Source organism: Anopheles nili, chromosome 3, assembly GCF_943737925.1.
Source record: "Anopheles nili chromosome 3, idAnoNiliSN_F5_01, whole genome shotgun sequence".
NCBI classification, from domain to species: domain Eukaryota; kingdom Metazoa; phylum Arthropoda; class Insecta; order Diptera; family Culicidae; genus Anopheles; species Anopheles nili.
The window spans coordinates 12,982,695-12,998,131 of record NC_071292.1 but is presented as its reverse complement, the minus strand read 5'-3'; the positions used below and the strand labels follow the sequence as shown (position 1 = coordinate 12,998,131).

General features: G+C 50.5%; 1 protein-coding gene across 1 annotated transcript; it reads right to left on the bottom strand.

Moving 5' to 3' along the window:
- Window positions 1-92: 92 nt before the first annotated feature.
- LOC128727167 (leucine-rich repeat and fibronectin type-III domain-containing protein 3) lies at window positions 93-8,115 on the bottom strand. The gene is made up of 8 exons (XM_053821044.1): window positions 7,948-8,115; window positions 6,914-7,864; window positions 6,230-6,834; window positions 5,791-6,147; window positions 5,265-5,424; window positions 848-1,106; window positions 592-784; window positions 93-222 (listed from the first exon to the last, which is right to left on the bottom strand). Exons 1-8 carry the CDS (start codon window positions 8,113-8,115, stop codon window positions 93-95), a joined length of 2,823 nt encoding a protein of 940 aa, XP_053677019.1.
- Window positions 8,116-15,437: the final 7,322 nt, after the last annotated feature.

Sequence of the window (15,437 nt, the reverse complement as noted above, 5' to 3'; positions counted from 1 at the left end):
GGCGCAACTGGACCGTCGGGCGGGAGTCGATGTCAGAAAACTTCGCCGTAATCGTGCGCCGGATCACCGTATCAGGAAACGAGCAGCCGGTCTCATAACGGCACCATGCCGTTGCGGGCCGTCGGATTGCGCGCCATGTAGATGTCCATATCGTGATCGGTCCAGTTGTCGGACGTGTCGCAGTAGTTGTTGAGCGTGTGCGTCGAACCGGCGGTGGAGTAGCTGTGAAGGCAAAACGGACGTTAAAGAGGGCGGGTTTAACGCGAGAGGTCACCGGGTTTTGTTTTTTGCGGCGGAAGATGCACTTTGATGTGTTGAAGGCTTAACGGGAAGTGTTCATTAAACAATGTGTGCTTTCTTTTCTTCCGAGTGGCGAAGGTTTTCGCGCCACAAGACAAAAGAAGAGCGGATGTTCGAATTCTCGCGCAATTTGTCGAGGGCTCGCTTGACATCTTAACATCTTCAAGCAGTCCCAACAAGATTAATTGAGTCTTGATTGATGGAGGATGCATGGGACCTATGATCTTCCATCGTACGATTGGGAACTTGCGTTTCTTAGTAAAATTAACACCGGAATGTCGATTTACTTACCGGCTTCCGGGACGATGCTGATGTGTGTGGATATGTGCCGCACTCAGCTGATCACGAGAACGAGACCTCGGTCGTGTACGCCTCGTGCTGGATGCAATACTGTGGGCTGGTCCATGTACGATCGAGCCCGCGTATGATGCCCGGGACATGCGCTCCGAGGCTGCTGCCAGCGATTGGCGGGACTGCCTTAGTTCTGTAATGAAAACGGGACATATATCGACCTGCCATGGCATGAAACTTTCATCATTCAGCTTACCTGGTCGCGAGTTGACTAAATTGCTCGGGAAGGCCGATCCGAGGTATCCACGCTGCGAGTGATTCGAGAAGCTGTGGTGCGACTGTCCGTCAGCGATTGAGCGTGCTTTTCCCACCTTCGGGACGCCTCCACCACCAACGGCTGAAAAGTGCGACACGTGGCTGCGGAGGTCGTCCGGGATGGCTTGGTTTTCCATCGGGTAGATGCGCGGCCGCGGTATCGAACGGCCACTGTACGCCGACACCTGGTCCCAGTCCTGCTGCATGGTAGAATGCACCACGGCAGCGAGGCAGCAGAGCATCACAAGGAAGAAAGCAGCACAGAAGGATATTATAGCAGCGTGATAGCGCGCACCAGCGTGGCGCGTCGAGCTCCCGTTGAGGGCGAGAGTGCGAACCAAGCTGCCAGCCATCTATTTTCCATCCCGCCACCCATCGGTTATCATCATCATTATCATCATCACCATCATCGTGGATGCCACCGTGGCCATAAACAGCACCGCCGTCAGTGTCATTATTACAATCCTTTCCGTCGTCCATTATGATCCTTTTATCACCAGCACCATCGAAATCATTACAGCTATTAACTACCACCACCACCACCATCACCACCACTACCATCATGTCCGGCTGGGCCGAACGAGCTGCCAATTGCAATCAGCGTTTATTGTCCAACCGTCGCCAGCCGTTGGCCGGAAAATTCATCTTCCATCACCATCACCATAATCTTCGCGCGTTGCGGGGGTGCATCCCGTGCAATGTGTTCTTTTTTGTTTTGCTTCAGTCGTTGTTTGTTATTGGTATCTTGCTGTCTCTCTCTCTCTCTCTCTCTCTTTTTAAACAATTTTACTGCACTCGTTTGTGGGGAAGAGATGCGCGAAACAAACCGCACACAACCGCGACCGGTAACACAAAGGGGTGGAAAGAAAAAAAAACGGTGTCGGGGGGGGAAAGAAAGTTAGCACGGTATGTGTCGTGTGGCACAGTTTTTCCAGATTATTAAATGCAATAAACATGATAGGCTAACGAGAGTACAGGCAAGCGTTACGTTATCGGTCGCGCATCGTTGAATCGAAGCGAGCCGTGGAATTTCCACGTGGTGATGTGCACATGCAGATCGTTCATGCCAAGCGTTGCATACATTCGGGCGCGTCATGCATAGGTACAAACCGAACCGTGATAGGAGCTTTCCTTCGCCGCTGCTTGAGCTCGAAAAGAAGCGCAGCACACCGGCGAATTAGAATAATAATTAGAGTGTAAAATGTACCGCTCGCCGCGCGACGAACGGACGAGCGGTGGAAATTGTGGCCGGCTTTCCGGAAAGGAAGCAAAGCGAACGAGCCAAAAGGAAGAGCAAACCGTCGAATAGTTTCCGCCTATCTAGCGGGCGGATCTAGATCCGTACATCGCGCCAGGGCGTCTTCACGTGGAGCTCGTGAAATTGCACCGTCCATCGACGGGAAAGTGGGCCACTATCGTTACTAGATACCGCTGGCAATTATCGCTCGTGATGCGCTTTTCCGAAGGTGAAATGAAATGAAAAAACGAGGGCTTCAATTTTTGTGCCATTTTTTCGCCGCAATTTAGCGATAAAGTCGGGCAACAATGAAGGGACCCATTTGTTGCCTTTCAATGACGAAAAAGATGCTATGGCGGGAAACAAATATGTTTTCGCGATACCAGGGCGATTGCATGGAGATTAACGTATGGTAATTATATTGTTTGCATAGGTAGGGAAAAGGGATCCTCTGTTTCGGAACTGGAATGAAAGTGTTTTTGGCTATTACAATAATCCCTCCCTTTAAGCAGGGGACGTTAGAAATTCCTTTCGTTTGTATCGCATTCCAACCTCGGTGGTCTTTTTTTGTTGATTCTCCCGTAGCCTCATTATAGAACAAAGTTTCTCCCGCTTTCCAGAAAGCCACGTATGACCGTCGTTTCAAAGCCCAGTAATCCGGTAATTGTCGCCTCTCGCCCGCACGTTCGGGTGCCGTTTACGCGAGCAGTTTTCCAAACTCAAATAATGAAGTCGTAATGCAGGAAGTGTGATTGATGTTGTTGCACAAATGTGGCAATCTTGGGCCCGAGCCCGGAGCTCCGAGCGCGAAAATGCGAGAATGGAATTTTAAAATTTCATTATCCCACGCCGCTGCGCCACGGTAGATGCACAATTGCACTCGCCGTTGGGCGTGAGCAAAAGTTTGTTCATAAACGTGATGTTTTCTAGCTCGCCACGTCGAAGGCACCAACCAGTTGCCGGCAGCGAGCACGTTTTGGGGTCCGAGTGTCCTGTTTTGTAACGAAACGAGCGCCTCGGTTCACCACTAATACCCTCGCTGCCAAACGCTAAAGCTGCCAACCGGGGGCTGGGCGAAAGTTTGTCTTACTTTGTGTCCTCGTGGCCCGGACCCCACCGTGCATGTGTGGGTGTCAGTTTTAATCACATTTATTATCGTTTTAAACTTACACGCTTGCCGCGTGGCCTTGGGCGTGAAAGGCGAAAGGAGACAGACCCGAGAAGGTGGATCCTTTGCGCAGGCAAGACGGCACATCGAGCAGTTTATATTCATTTGCTCTGAAATGCACACCGGTTTCGCTTGTTACCGAACTTTGACTTGCAGTTTTCCGACCGGGCGGAGTCGATTGGGCCATATTTTTTTGCCAACGGTCCTCTCCCGCCAGGTTGAAGCTGCTGGCACTAATTTCATTGCATCTCGGGTCTTGGGAGGGTGGAAAAATTTAAATACGGAAAAAGGACGCCACTGCCACCGGGCGGGTGACTGCATTTTCGGACACCCGCGTCGGTTTCACTGTCCGGTGCCGAAGGATTCACTTCCGGTTCCGATGTGTATGTGTGTGATTCACAGTTGGCACCGATGATGGTGGCGAATCCTGAGCAAACCAGTGCTCGTCACGTCGGTGCCGGTTGGGTAAAAGTTTTTCCGAGCGAATGCGCCCGTTGCACCCGGTGGGAGAGATGGAAAACTATTTTGCCTATTTTTTTTATTTTTTTCCCTTTTTGAACGCTTTTTGAAACCACCGAGTAGCTTGGATCGGGGATTCGTCTGCCCGTCATTCATTCGGCTTGCGGACTGACTTTGTCGTGGGAAAAGAATCGACCAGCAGAAAAGCGGACGAGTTGTTGTGTTTGGCTTGGACCGGGAAAACCTCGGGTGCAAACTGCTTGCAGTGCAGTGTAAAATTAATTTCCGCCAGTTTGGCAATGCACACGAGCCATGGAGCGTCTGCAGGACGTGCTCAAACGAGAGGGCATTTGTAAACGTTCACTTACGAACCCATCATCGCTGCGCTTTCGATGCCATTTGTCACTTTCATTCTCGCAGTGGGGTGTAAGAAATGTGAGGTTAGATTTATACATGGGATACTCAAAAAATGGAATCACATTAAATATCATTTCCGTTAAAAATGTTTAACAGTCTAGTTGTCTTCAGAACAGACGTGCATGTGTTGTTCTGACCGATTTAAGACGCGAGTATACTTATTCTTCGTGTTAGAAAAACCCTTCCTAAGCTTTGGGAAAAAAATGGAACTTTGGGAAAATTTTTGCATCGAGTTGAAAAGTATTCTATGGTTGGGGGTTTGTGTTTTTTAGTGTCTTCTTTTATTTTCAAGTTTCGAATCGATCCAATTTGAATGGTCTTGTTTTCTATTATTTTCTTTACTCTCTCTCTCTCTCTCTCTCTACCCACCACTCGCATTTTGTCTTTTGTATTCGTTATCTTTCTTTCATACATCCGCTACCAAATGCATATTAGTAGGTCGCTCATTCGCCACTTGCTCGGCCCGAAAATCAGCACCAGTACAATATCTAGTTTGTTAAAGCTACATCTCACACCCCCCTGGGGGAACACGGCGAAGGGATGATGAGAGGGTGGCCGACAAATAGGGTTAGTTAGGTGGGCGATTCTCTTCGGACAACTCGCGTCGATAGGAAGGGTCGGTTCGGACCAACTCTTCCGGCAGGGACGAAAAGGCTTCTTCTTCCGGTACTATGGCGTGTTATAACGTATCCTTTTTCTTTGCGACCGAACCGAAACCACCGTCTCATCAGCCTCACCAGGTCCCCAGCAACACTTACGCTAGCGCTTGTAGGATTAATCTGCAAATTAGTACTAAAGCAAACACTACGTCTCTAATTACTGTTACCACTAGCACAGTTCTATTGCATGTACCGACTATGATTCGCATCTGCTGCGGCGTTCCGATGGAGAACAAGGACACATTAGCCTCGTGGCCGTGTGCGTGTGTGTGTGTATGTGTGTTAATGTCCTTCTCCAAAAAACAAATAAGGAAAGCGTTCGCAACGGGCTGGCAGCTCGTTCTTTCGCCCGAACCTGGCGCATTCACAGCTTGGTGATCGTTAGTTTGTTACGGTTGCCAAATATGCTTTTCTTTACCTTGTGCGAGTTGAACGCGGACAGCGTGGCCAGCGATCCGAGCGGCCCGTTCGGGCTGGGTGTTGGGCCGCAGCAGTTCACGGGCAGGCCAGCAATCGGTAGGGCACTCTTCTGCTGCGAGAGGGACTGCAGTTTCTTCGAGCGTCTTCTGAAAAGAATCCTGCGTTGTAGACAAACGGTTGTGCCCATCGAGAACCCGCACGGTAGGGAGGGTTGCGTGTGTGTGTGCGTGGGTGGGTGGGGTTGGATTAACCGATTGTGCAGAGAGAAAAGAAAAACAAACAAAAAAAAACCGTGCAGATGCAGAAAAACGGTAAGGTGCATGTTGAAGTGCATGGTAAATGGTGGATTGGATGCATTCACAGGATGTTTGGGAAATAGGTTTTTGGGGTTGAACAGGTACAGTAACCTGTAGTGTAGGTGCTTTTGGATGTGGAAGATCCTTTTTTAATGATCTTTTATGCTTCCAGTTGAAGTTAGTTAGTTCATTTGGAAATCACCCACTCCCTAAAATCACTTTTCCTACCTGCTGGCGGCGATAAACACAATCACCGCGACGATGATCGTACCACAGATGGCAGCACTGGCCGCGATCGTGATCTTATCCATGTTTGAAGCCGGTGAGGCCACGGTTCGCACCTCCCGGCACTGGGTGTAAGGCACGGTGTCGGGCGTAACGTTAATCTCTTCGAGTGACACAACGCACACGATAATGCACTCGGCCGACGGTACGTTCTTGATCTTGAACTCACGCTCGCTCGCTTCGAGCGGCGGCCCCTGCTTGAAGCTCTTATCGCCAAACAGGCGATAGACCACACGGAAGCCGAGTATGTTGGCCGTATCCGAGTCCCACTGGATGATGACCGAGTTGTCCTGGCGCGAGCTAAACCGTGAGGGAAAAAGCGATTCGTGAATTCAGCCCGAACACCTAACAAAAAGATGCTTTTCTTGAGCAAGGATCTTACCTGAAGGCGTTCTTCACCTGCACCTCCTTAGAGTCGTCGACCTGAGTGCCACGCTGAGGTGGAAAACCGAGGACTAGCGGTGGTCGTTGCTTATGCGGTGGCGAGTTGTTGCTGCTGGCATTTGTGCGCCAGTTTTTCGTGGCTGGCGTTTTCGAGGTGGTTGTTGTCGTTGCTTGAGCAGCCGCCGTGGCCGCCGTAGTCGATTGTTTCGTTGTCGAAGGGCTCGTTGTGGTTAGCGTGGTGCTGCTACTGGTGCTTTGAGCTGTGGTGCCGTTTGAAGCCGACGAGATCTCGCCCGCGATTGTTGAAGATCCTTGCTGTTGTTGTGTGGTTGTCGGTGGTGATGTGGCAGCGATCGTCGCATTCGTTGTACCGGCTAGGGTGGTCGGTTGCGTGGAGAGTGTTGTCGATGCCGTTGTAGAAACGCTAGTCGTGCGGAGAGTGGTCGTTTTGGGAAGCAAGGACTCGACGACTCCGACAGGACCTTCGAGTGCTACCTCGGACTCGGGGCAGTTGAGCTCCTCCGGTTGAATGGAGTAGAATCCGCGATCCCGGAAGCGATTGGGTGAGCCGCAGAACTGTGGGTTTCGTTCGCGCGAAGTAACCTAAAGTGGAAGCACAACAAACCGGAGGATCTTAGCACATCCTGAAACACACGTGGGATGAAGGGGTATGTCATCTTACCTGGAGGTCTCCGTTGCGGATCCATTCGGCGACCCATCGCAGCTTGCAATCGCAGTGTAGAAAGCGACCACCTAGTGACAATCCGCGCAGTGTACGGTTGAGATGTGCCAGAGCACGTTCAGGCACCGTTGGCAGCGGGTTACCGTCGAGAGCGAGTAGCGTAACGGCCGGGTTGCCTCGGAATGCCGTTTCGGGAAGAGCTGTGAGAAGATTAAATCCGATGTCCAGGACACGCAACTCACGCAGCGAATGTATCGCACCGACGGGGAACTCCGCCATCAAGTTGTTAAGCAAACTAAGCGAGCTGAGGGTTTTTCGAACACCCGAGAACGCCGTCTCACCGAGGCTTTGGATCAGATTGCGCTCGAGGTTTAACGCTGTCAGTGCGTCCAACCCGTCAAACGACTTGACACCGGCTCCACCGGGTAACTCGCGAATGCCGTTCTGTGACAGATCGAGAAAGGCAAGCGTCCTTAGCCCTCGAACCGCATCCGGGACGCGCTTCTGCTTCGTACCCTTCAGATTGAGGTTCTTAAGGCTCGCCTCTAGCCCTCGGAATGCAAACGGAGCCAGTGTAACGTTGTTGTCAGACAGCTTGAGCGTAGACAACTTGCGCAACCCAGCAAACGCATCGTTCGGCACGCTCTGCAGCCGGTTCTTGGACAAATCCAGCAGGTTCAGGATGGTGAGTGGCTTAAGCGCCCGAATTGGCACCTCCTCAAGCAAGTTATCCTGCAGGTTGAGGTTCTTCAGTACCGCCTCCTGACCCTGGAATGCCTTCTCGTCGATGCGCCGCACCTTGCAGCTGCTCAACTGCACGTTGTGCAGCTTCAGATTGACGAACAGGCCGCCCTCGAGCTGCTCGACCGTCGAGTTGTTCACGTACAGCAGATCGAGCGGTGTCGACCGCGCGTACTTGTCTAAGGCTTCGACTAACACAGGAAAGTCCACCTGCACGAAGGGAAAAAGAGCGATAAAACTGGCTCGTTACGGTTGCTCTAATTGCCCGTTAGGCTATATAACCCCCTACTCACTTGATCACATTGAACGGACAGCTCCTGTCCGAGGTTGTAGGCACATAAGCACGAGTTCTGCAGATCGGGCACCTCCCGCTGCCAGGGGCACTGAGCCACCACGAAGGGCCCAAGGGTGGCAATTGTCACCAGCAGGGCCAACCCGCCACTAGCACCTCGTCGTCCCATGGTGGGTGAGCGTTTGCTTAACGAACAAAGAAACACACTGAACACAAAACGCAAAATGGCCGGTTTGGCCTTACCGTGGCATACGCGCCAAGGCGAAGATGACCACTCCTTGCTTGGGAGGTCCTTCCACGATGCACTCCGTCGTAGAATTCCGTCAAACCTCACACGGGTCAGTCATTTGACCCTTTCACCCGGTTCTGCTGACCTCTCTCTCGATCGCTCTCTCTCTCGCTCTCTCTCGCTCGCTCTCTCTAGAGGCTACTGCTGCCGAATGGGTTCTGTTCCGCTGCAGGTCCGGCAGAGGATTAGCAGCGTGGCCGCTTGGTACGGGCGCACGATTCCGACTCCGGGCGGGCCAAACCGAATGCTGGCGAGCGAAATCGCGTTTCGCGCACCAGTTCGCAAACCGATTCGCGATCTATTTGGCTTCCGCTGGCGGTGGACGATCCGGACGAGCGCGAGCGTGGGCTTTTCCTTTCGTTTCACGATGCAGCCGTGTAATAGGCCGGTCGGTGCTGTGGCGTCTCCACTCAACCTGCAACGGAAAAAAAGAGGAATGCAAGCATCCGTTAGCAAACACGGTGAGCGATGGATGGGGGTGCATGGTTTGGGTGGTGAAATGCAACGGACGTGGGTGGGTGGGTGGCTTCGCGTGGTTGAGTTTTGTTGCACCGAACGGGTGCGTTTCCCGGGCGCGTGTCTATGATCGATTGGTGTCAAAACGCCCGGGCTAGTTCGCAGGTTTTGTGAGCCCTTGCGAGGGTTGAATGATCTACCGGCAATGGCAACGATGTTTCTGGGTTAGTCTGCGATTTTGTCGGGCGTCCTCGCTGAGGGAAAAGAAGGATAGACAGACGTAGCAACAGCAAAAAAACGGGAAAAGCCCTAAGCGACAGTGCGTGAAAGGAAAATTCGCCACCCAAGACGGTTGTGAGGTTTCACGGTCGGAGCTACTCGTCGACGACTTTCGATTGTGGAAAATGCGCGAATGGGAGCATGTAAGTGATGGATGAGGTGCTTGATGGGGTTGTCAATGTGTTGACGCGGTGCTTTCAAAGTGAGTTCGTTTTTACTGGATATTGAATAAATTAAGAAGAATATTGCAATACTTCTGTAATGTTATCAATGTTGAATTCTGGTTTGGTTTACATTAAACAATCTTTAATATTCGGAGGATGCTTTCGTCTTTCAATATTTCAATGCATTAATGCATTTCTTATTAGCATCAAAACATTTCAATTTTGTATAATTGATTATCTAATGTTTTAGCTTGAACAAATCGATCAAGTCGAGTCCTGTTGAACAAAAGATAATCCACTACATTATCACTTTGTGGAATCAAGCGGTATAATAATTCATGGTATAGATTTTTTGCTAGCATTCAAAAGCTATTGTGATTGCAAACTAGCATAAAAAAACCACTCCCAATTCCGTGTGGAAAATTTTGCATTTCCAACGGGAACCTAACGCTGTAGGCGACCAGCGAACAGCATCCTTCAAATTTTCCTCCCGAGCTGCGAGCGAACGAGCGAGTTCCTCATCAATTTCATTGACAAGTTTACAAAGCACTTACACTAATGGGTTTGATGCTCGAAAATGACCGACTAACTGCCCTCCTTATCGTCGAGGGGGTGTTTTTGCTGCGCTCGGGTTTACGGGCAATGCCGCCCTTTTGTGCCCCTGGCTAATCCCTATCCGGGTGCTGCCCGGGAGTTTGGAGTTTTATTTCACGGACCAACCCCAAAGGGCCACACGCTGCAAGTCATGCCGTATTCCCTTCGGATGCGGTAAACCGAAGGACGCCGCCGCGCGCCCTACGGATGGAATTAGCCGCCGAAAGTGGAACTCCGCATTTTTAATGAATCGAAACTCGGGCTCGGAAAATCGATGATTGGTGAAAAATTGATGTTCTCGTTCGACGGAAACGAGAGCAAGACGGATGGGTAAGCCAGTAATGGAAACGAAGCATCGCCAGAATGATCATAAATACGTTTGCGTTCGTTCTTTTACGAATGTGTGTTTATGTGTGTCTGTTTTTTCACTCTCTCCCTTGATGGCCATTCTTCCATTATCTTGGCGTTGGTCCATCCCGAAAGTCCCCACTGCCCATTAGCGAGAGATGCATCTCGGGTTTGTGTGGTGGAATAAAAAAAAACCCGGTGATAAATAAAGACGAATTGCTGTGCAGACGATGGAATATGCACTGCTGCGTGGGTGATGGACTGATAGAGCGCCTGCAGGAGCCAAGATGACATGATGGGGTTTCGGTTTTCGTGTGCGCCCTGAACGTCCGAGCGCCAAGTCATCGTGAGTGGAAGAATCGCTTGGGGTTGGGTATTGGACGAAGCGAAATTCCTTAAAATTTAGGTTGAGTGGAGAAGCGTTTGATGGTTGATTTCGATACCGACGACACGATGGCAAAGTGATAAAGTGGAACGAAGTGCAAGTCTGCTGACCATAATGTTCGTACCGGAAGAGCATCTTCAGGTCCTTTTTTTTGCCCCTCGCCTGCCTCTCGTTCTTGGGCTCACACCCCGCCCCGGCCAAAGATTGATTACAGTTTGTTCAATTTCATCGCCACTGGGGTTTTTTTTCTTCTTCGCCACTTCCGTTCTGTTTGCTGCTATTTTTTTTTTCCAACCCAGCTAGCTTTTCGATCCGCTCGAGTGTCCGACCGAGAGGTGTCGGAAATGAAATAGATTGGAAACAAAGCGCCATCAGCTCGGTCGAATGGAGGGCGCTCTGGAAAGTAAACATTCCCATTTTTGGCACGGTTTCAAGCATTCATTACTCATGGTAAAACGACGTGGTGTGTACAAAGACCTACCCGTTTTAGAAAATGCTTTCAAAGATCATTTTTCGATCGTTTTCGATAGGAATTTGGGCTGTGAATATGGACTCAAAAGTATGTGCGCTCTTTTCAAAGCTTCACACATGGAAATTAGTAAACTCCATTACACACATAATCATCCCTCAATCACCAGGCGCGCATGTGGTGTCGGTGTGGAAGAAAAAACCCTCAGCCTTCACCGAGTTAGACGTATAATTCCCAATGGAATGTAATTTGCACCTGCATTCCGCAACGCCAAGCAACACGACACACACACAACACCACCCAAGAAGGAAGAGCTCATCAGCATAATTTCGTTGACGTTCCAAATTAAACGATCAACGCCAGGATGCACCGCTCCGATTGGCGGCGTCGTCACCGACTTCAAAGCACCGACACCCGCGGATGCTGCGCCACCTCATTTGTCTTGTCCTGCGGCATGTTAACGCCGCTCAATTAAGCGGCCCAGCAACCACGAATCCCCCTGCCAGCCTCAGCGGAAGTGTACCGGCTGGATCGGCAAAAATCGCACCCACCCACGCGAACTGGGGCGGCGAAATTCCTGGAAGCGTAGTTGCGCTTCATACGCACCAGCAATTACGCAAATGCCTGTCTGCCTCTGTGTGTGTGTGTGTGTGTGTGTTTTTATATGTGTGCCAATAAAGCGAGGAAAGCCGTCTGCTCACGCATGGTACACTTTCAATGCTCTCGTAACTCCTGTAAACGGTTTTATTTTCACGTTCAAGTTCACACCGCCCTCCGCGTTTTTTGCTTTTGTTGTTGTTGTTTTGTGCTCTCCCATTTCCAGTGCAACCGCCAATTCATTCATCATCAAAGCCAATTGTTGCTATCGAAGCGTGGCCTCGGCCTACCACGGATCACATGGTCTGGTGGGGTCCTGTGTGCGCCATACTTACAAACACACAAACACACACACACACACACACACCCAGGCTGGCCGCCCATGTAAACAAACGGCTTAAACCCACCGGTGGGGTGGATCGGCTTCTCCGGCTAAGCCGGTGGTAAAACCGCATAAAACTCTCACCGGTCGCGTCCCACGCTGAAGTCAAGCGGTGTTCCGGCACGCAACGCTGGTCCATCGTGAGGGGCGCATACATATTCAATTCAATTTTCATGATTAAGGTCATGCATGATATAGGCACGCGGAAGGGACCGGGTTCGACATATTTGAACGGTAGAGGGCATGGAAAAAAAAACGCACAGGGATGATTTATTCCGACGTAAAACCACACCGCGACCGGCAGGAGGCGAACGTTCGCTTATGCAATTACGGGAAATCAGCTCCCGGGTCGTGGTGGGGTCGTTCGAAACGAGCTGAAGCGATAAGAAGCATAATTTCCTAAACCTGCTGGCTCAGCTGGATCGGCGGAAGCGTTTCCACGGTTCGGTAGTGGAATGTAAACGGACGCCGGAATGCTGCACCCGGACCGGGCTGCTAAATGGTGGATATCATTGCCTGTGAATGTATGTCCAATAATGCACGTCGTCGGATGCATAATAATGCATTTATTCATCTGCAGCGCCGTGATTGATTTTATGCAACGCGCCATCGCCCTCTGAGCGTTTTATATTCATACCCTCGCTTGCTGGGAGATAGCTTTTTCTTTAATTTAGAAAAGAAAAACAGAACCCCGAATCATCGAGCTCTAACGTGCCCGTGCTTCAAGCGGTTGCCCGTTTTGCGCTCGCCGATCAACGCCGATCGATCTTCGCTCTTAACGAGAACGTGAACGTGTGCGCGTTTTGGCGGAATTGAATCATGCCGTACGTGAGCCGACTTTACGCGAGTGTAAAATGTGCCATTTTTCGCCCGTTTTGTGCAGCACCCACGTTGGAGGGTGGAAAATCGGGAGCAGCTTTTTCCCCAACCCAGCGCTGTGCCAGCAAAGAGACACAAACAAACGCCGCCACCGCCGAGGATGCAATGAGGTTGGGAGGAAAAGTGATTTCGCCCGATCGGTGAAGATTGCTGATGGGAATTGAGTTATACGCCCCGGAGGGGGTGATTTAAAAGCGAAAAGCAAACGTCGAACGGGTGGCGTTTGGTGCAATAAAAAGAAAAACCGAACCCACCCAAGGCGTGGACGGGGAATGAAATCAGAAAAGCGAGAGGTTTAAGTTATTTATTTGGCCTTGCAAGCCCTCCCCGGACGTGGTGTCATTGGTGGTGGTGTGGTAAAGAACCGGTTTTGTTTAAATGTGCACTGGATTGTTGTTTTTTTTTTCACTTCTTCTTGTTTCCAACTCGCCATCGTTGTTCTAGCAACGCTCTTTCACCAGCTGAAGCTCACCAAACGGATAGATTGCATCGGTTCGTATGCCACGCTTTGATCGGTTGTGGTCAAAGCTGTTACGGTGCTATATTTAACTCGGGCACTTTTATGCGGTTTTCCACCGCATGTGCACCGGTTGGTGGTTGGAGCCAAGTGCATTTGCCTTGGTTTTATCATCGGTGGCGTATCGGGTCGAGGGGTGCCAGTAGAAAACAAGCCAGAAAAAACAGCCAGGAAAAAGGGAAATTTATAAAAGCGATACCGTGTCGTTTTGGGAAGCGACCCGTTGATGGGGTGCGTTGCGATTCATTTTGAATGATGCTAAATGTTTGCTAATGAAATATTTCAAACCGCACACATCACACGGGCGCTTTCGTCCTGGCGTGGTTGGGGGATTTTTGCTTTATGTCATCACGTGAAGCAGAGTGAGTCTTGCTACATACCGTGGGGGTAACGTTTTCATTATCCATTCTGATGCGTTCGACAAGTCAATTTCTGCCGATCACTCAAATGGGTCGCATTCTTTCACACCGCGCCACACTTCATAAGCCCGCGTTAGTCGATCCGGTCGGTGAGTCGATGAACGATAAATCATTTTGACACTCGCTACAACACCGCGAGAAGCTCGCGAGAACCGAAACCTGTCGCCAAGAAGTGCAAGGATACGATGGAGCACGTTCTTTTCTCGGTCGGGGGCCTCTGTTTGCCTTGGCAGCTGGTGGCGAGAGAAGCGCATCCGACCGTTCGCAGGGCGCAAGCAACACACGACGCCCTAAGTGACAATCTCGCCCTTCGGCGTGCAGAAGGGATGGTGGTTTTTCCGGCGTGCGGAGTATTTGGTAGAAGAAAAATAGCACGAGAATTGAGTGTGCGCTGCTTCTGCGTCCTGGCGGGTGTCCTGCTCAGGGTGACTGTGCTATTCCGTGCAGCCGACGACGCCTTTGACTTGCAGCAATCGATCTTGGCTCGTTTGAATGTTTGTACGTTTTTCTGTACGCGGTGTTTTTTTTTCTTCTTCTCGCGTGCCCATTCCCTCTCGTTCTCGCTTTTTTCGCTTCGCAATCGTTGGCTCCCATCCCGGGGGTTTGTCTTCGTCATTGCGAAACGATTGCAAAACATCAGGAAACCAATTACAGCAATCGGAACCCTGCGGCGGCGTCGACGGGCCGACCCTACCGATGGCCCTGCTGCCAGCGAAAGGTTCTTTTCCGCTTCACCGAGCAGCGCGACCGAGCGGGTGGAAGGATATTAAACGCTAACCGAATAAATCATCCCGGTAACGTCTTCCATCCGGCTCCACAGTTCGATCGATTCACGCGTTCGTGATGGAGCGAGGTTTGTGTGTGTGTGTGTGTGTGTGTGTGTGTATGCAAAGCAACATCCCCAGCGTGGGTTAAGAAGACGGTTCGAACACCTCCTGGACGGGCCGGTTTGCCCGGTTTTTGCCAGATCGAGATCTTCACAGCAAGCTAGCTGCAAACGCTTCAGCGAAGATGACGAGATTCGCGTGTGCTGGATGAGGATTGATTCTGGGAAAAAGGTCGCGAGGCGGTTGTTTGCTGGAACAGCGCTTTAAACAAGATGTAATTGGAATTTGATTACCTGTGACTGTGGTGCTGGTGGATGGGAATGGGTCGGGATGAATGCACTCCTGATTTCCATGCAAACCCATGCAAACTGGCTAGTGGAGTGCTGGATGCAACAATATTGCGCCCTGCCGATCGAACCGGTTTGCTTGTGGATCGGTTGTAGTGTGCTTGGAACATTGGTAATTGGTGCACTGTGGCAGGATGATATCTTCCCGGGGGTATCCTTTTGCAATTGTATTGACATTGCCTCGGGTCCGCAGTTGGAGAAAATTGGAATTTCCAGTCGAGAAAGGCTGGAATTCACCGTGTTGCAATTAAAAGGGTGCGTTGCTCTTTGTGCTTTTGAAAAAGCCTGCAAACGTTACATGGAGTTTGATGGTAAATCGTGGTAAGCAGCTAGTGATCTTTTGAACCATGTTGATAGTTGATCTTCCTCAAATAAACACACATTTATGAGTGCGTTATCAAAGGCCCATGTTTTCATGCCTTTCTGAGGCCTTATGTTGTTAGGGAGCAAGAGCTTAATTTAAATACATTTTAATAGCATCAAAGCTCATTTTTACGAGCATGAACTCCACTAAAGCATGTAGTACATTTTACTCTTGC

Excerpts from the sequence above, each read along its gene's own strand:
- LOC128727167 (XM_053821044.1), bottom strand. The coding sequence starts at position 8,115 with ATGGGACGACGAGGTGCTAGTGGCGGGTTGGCCCTGCTGGTGACAATT. Across the intron at positions 6,835-6,913 it reads TCCGCAACGGAGACCTCCAG|GTTACTTCGCGCGAACGAAA; the intron begins GTAAGATGACAT and ends CTTCCACTTTAG. Across the intron at positions 785-847 it reads TTTAGTCAACTCGCGACCAG|AACTAAGGCAGTCCCGCCAA; the intron begins GTAAGCTGAATG and ends TTTTCATTACAG.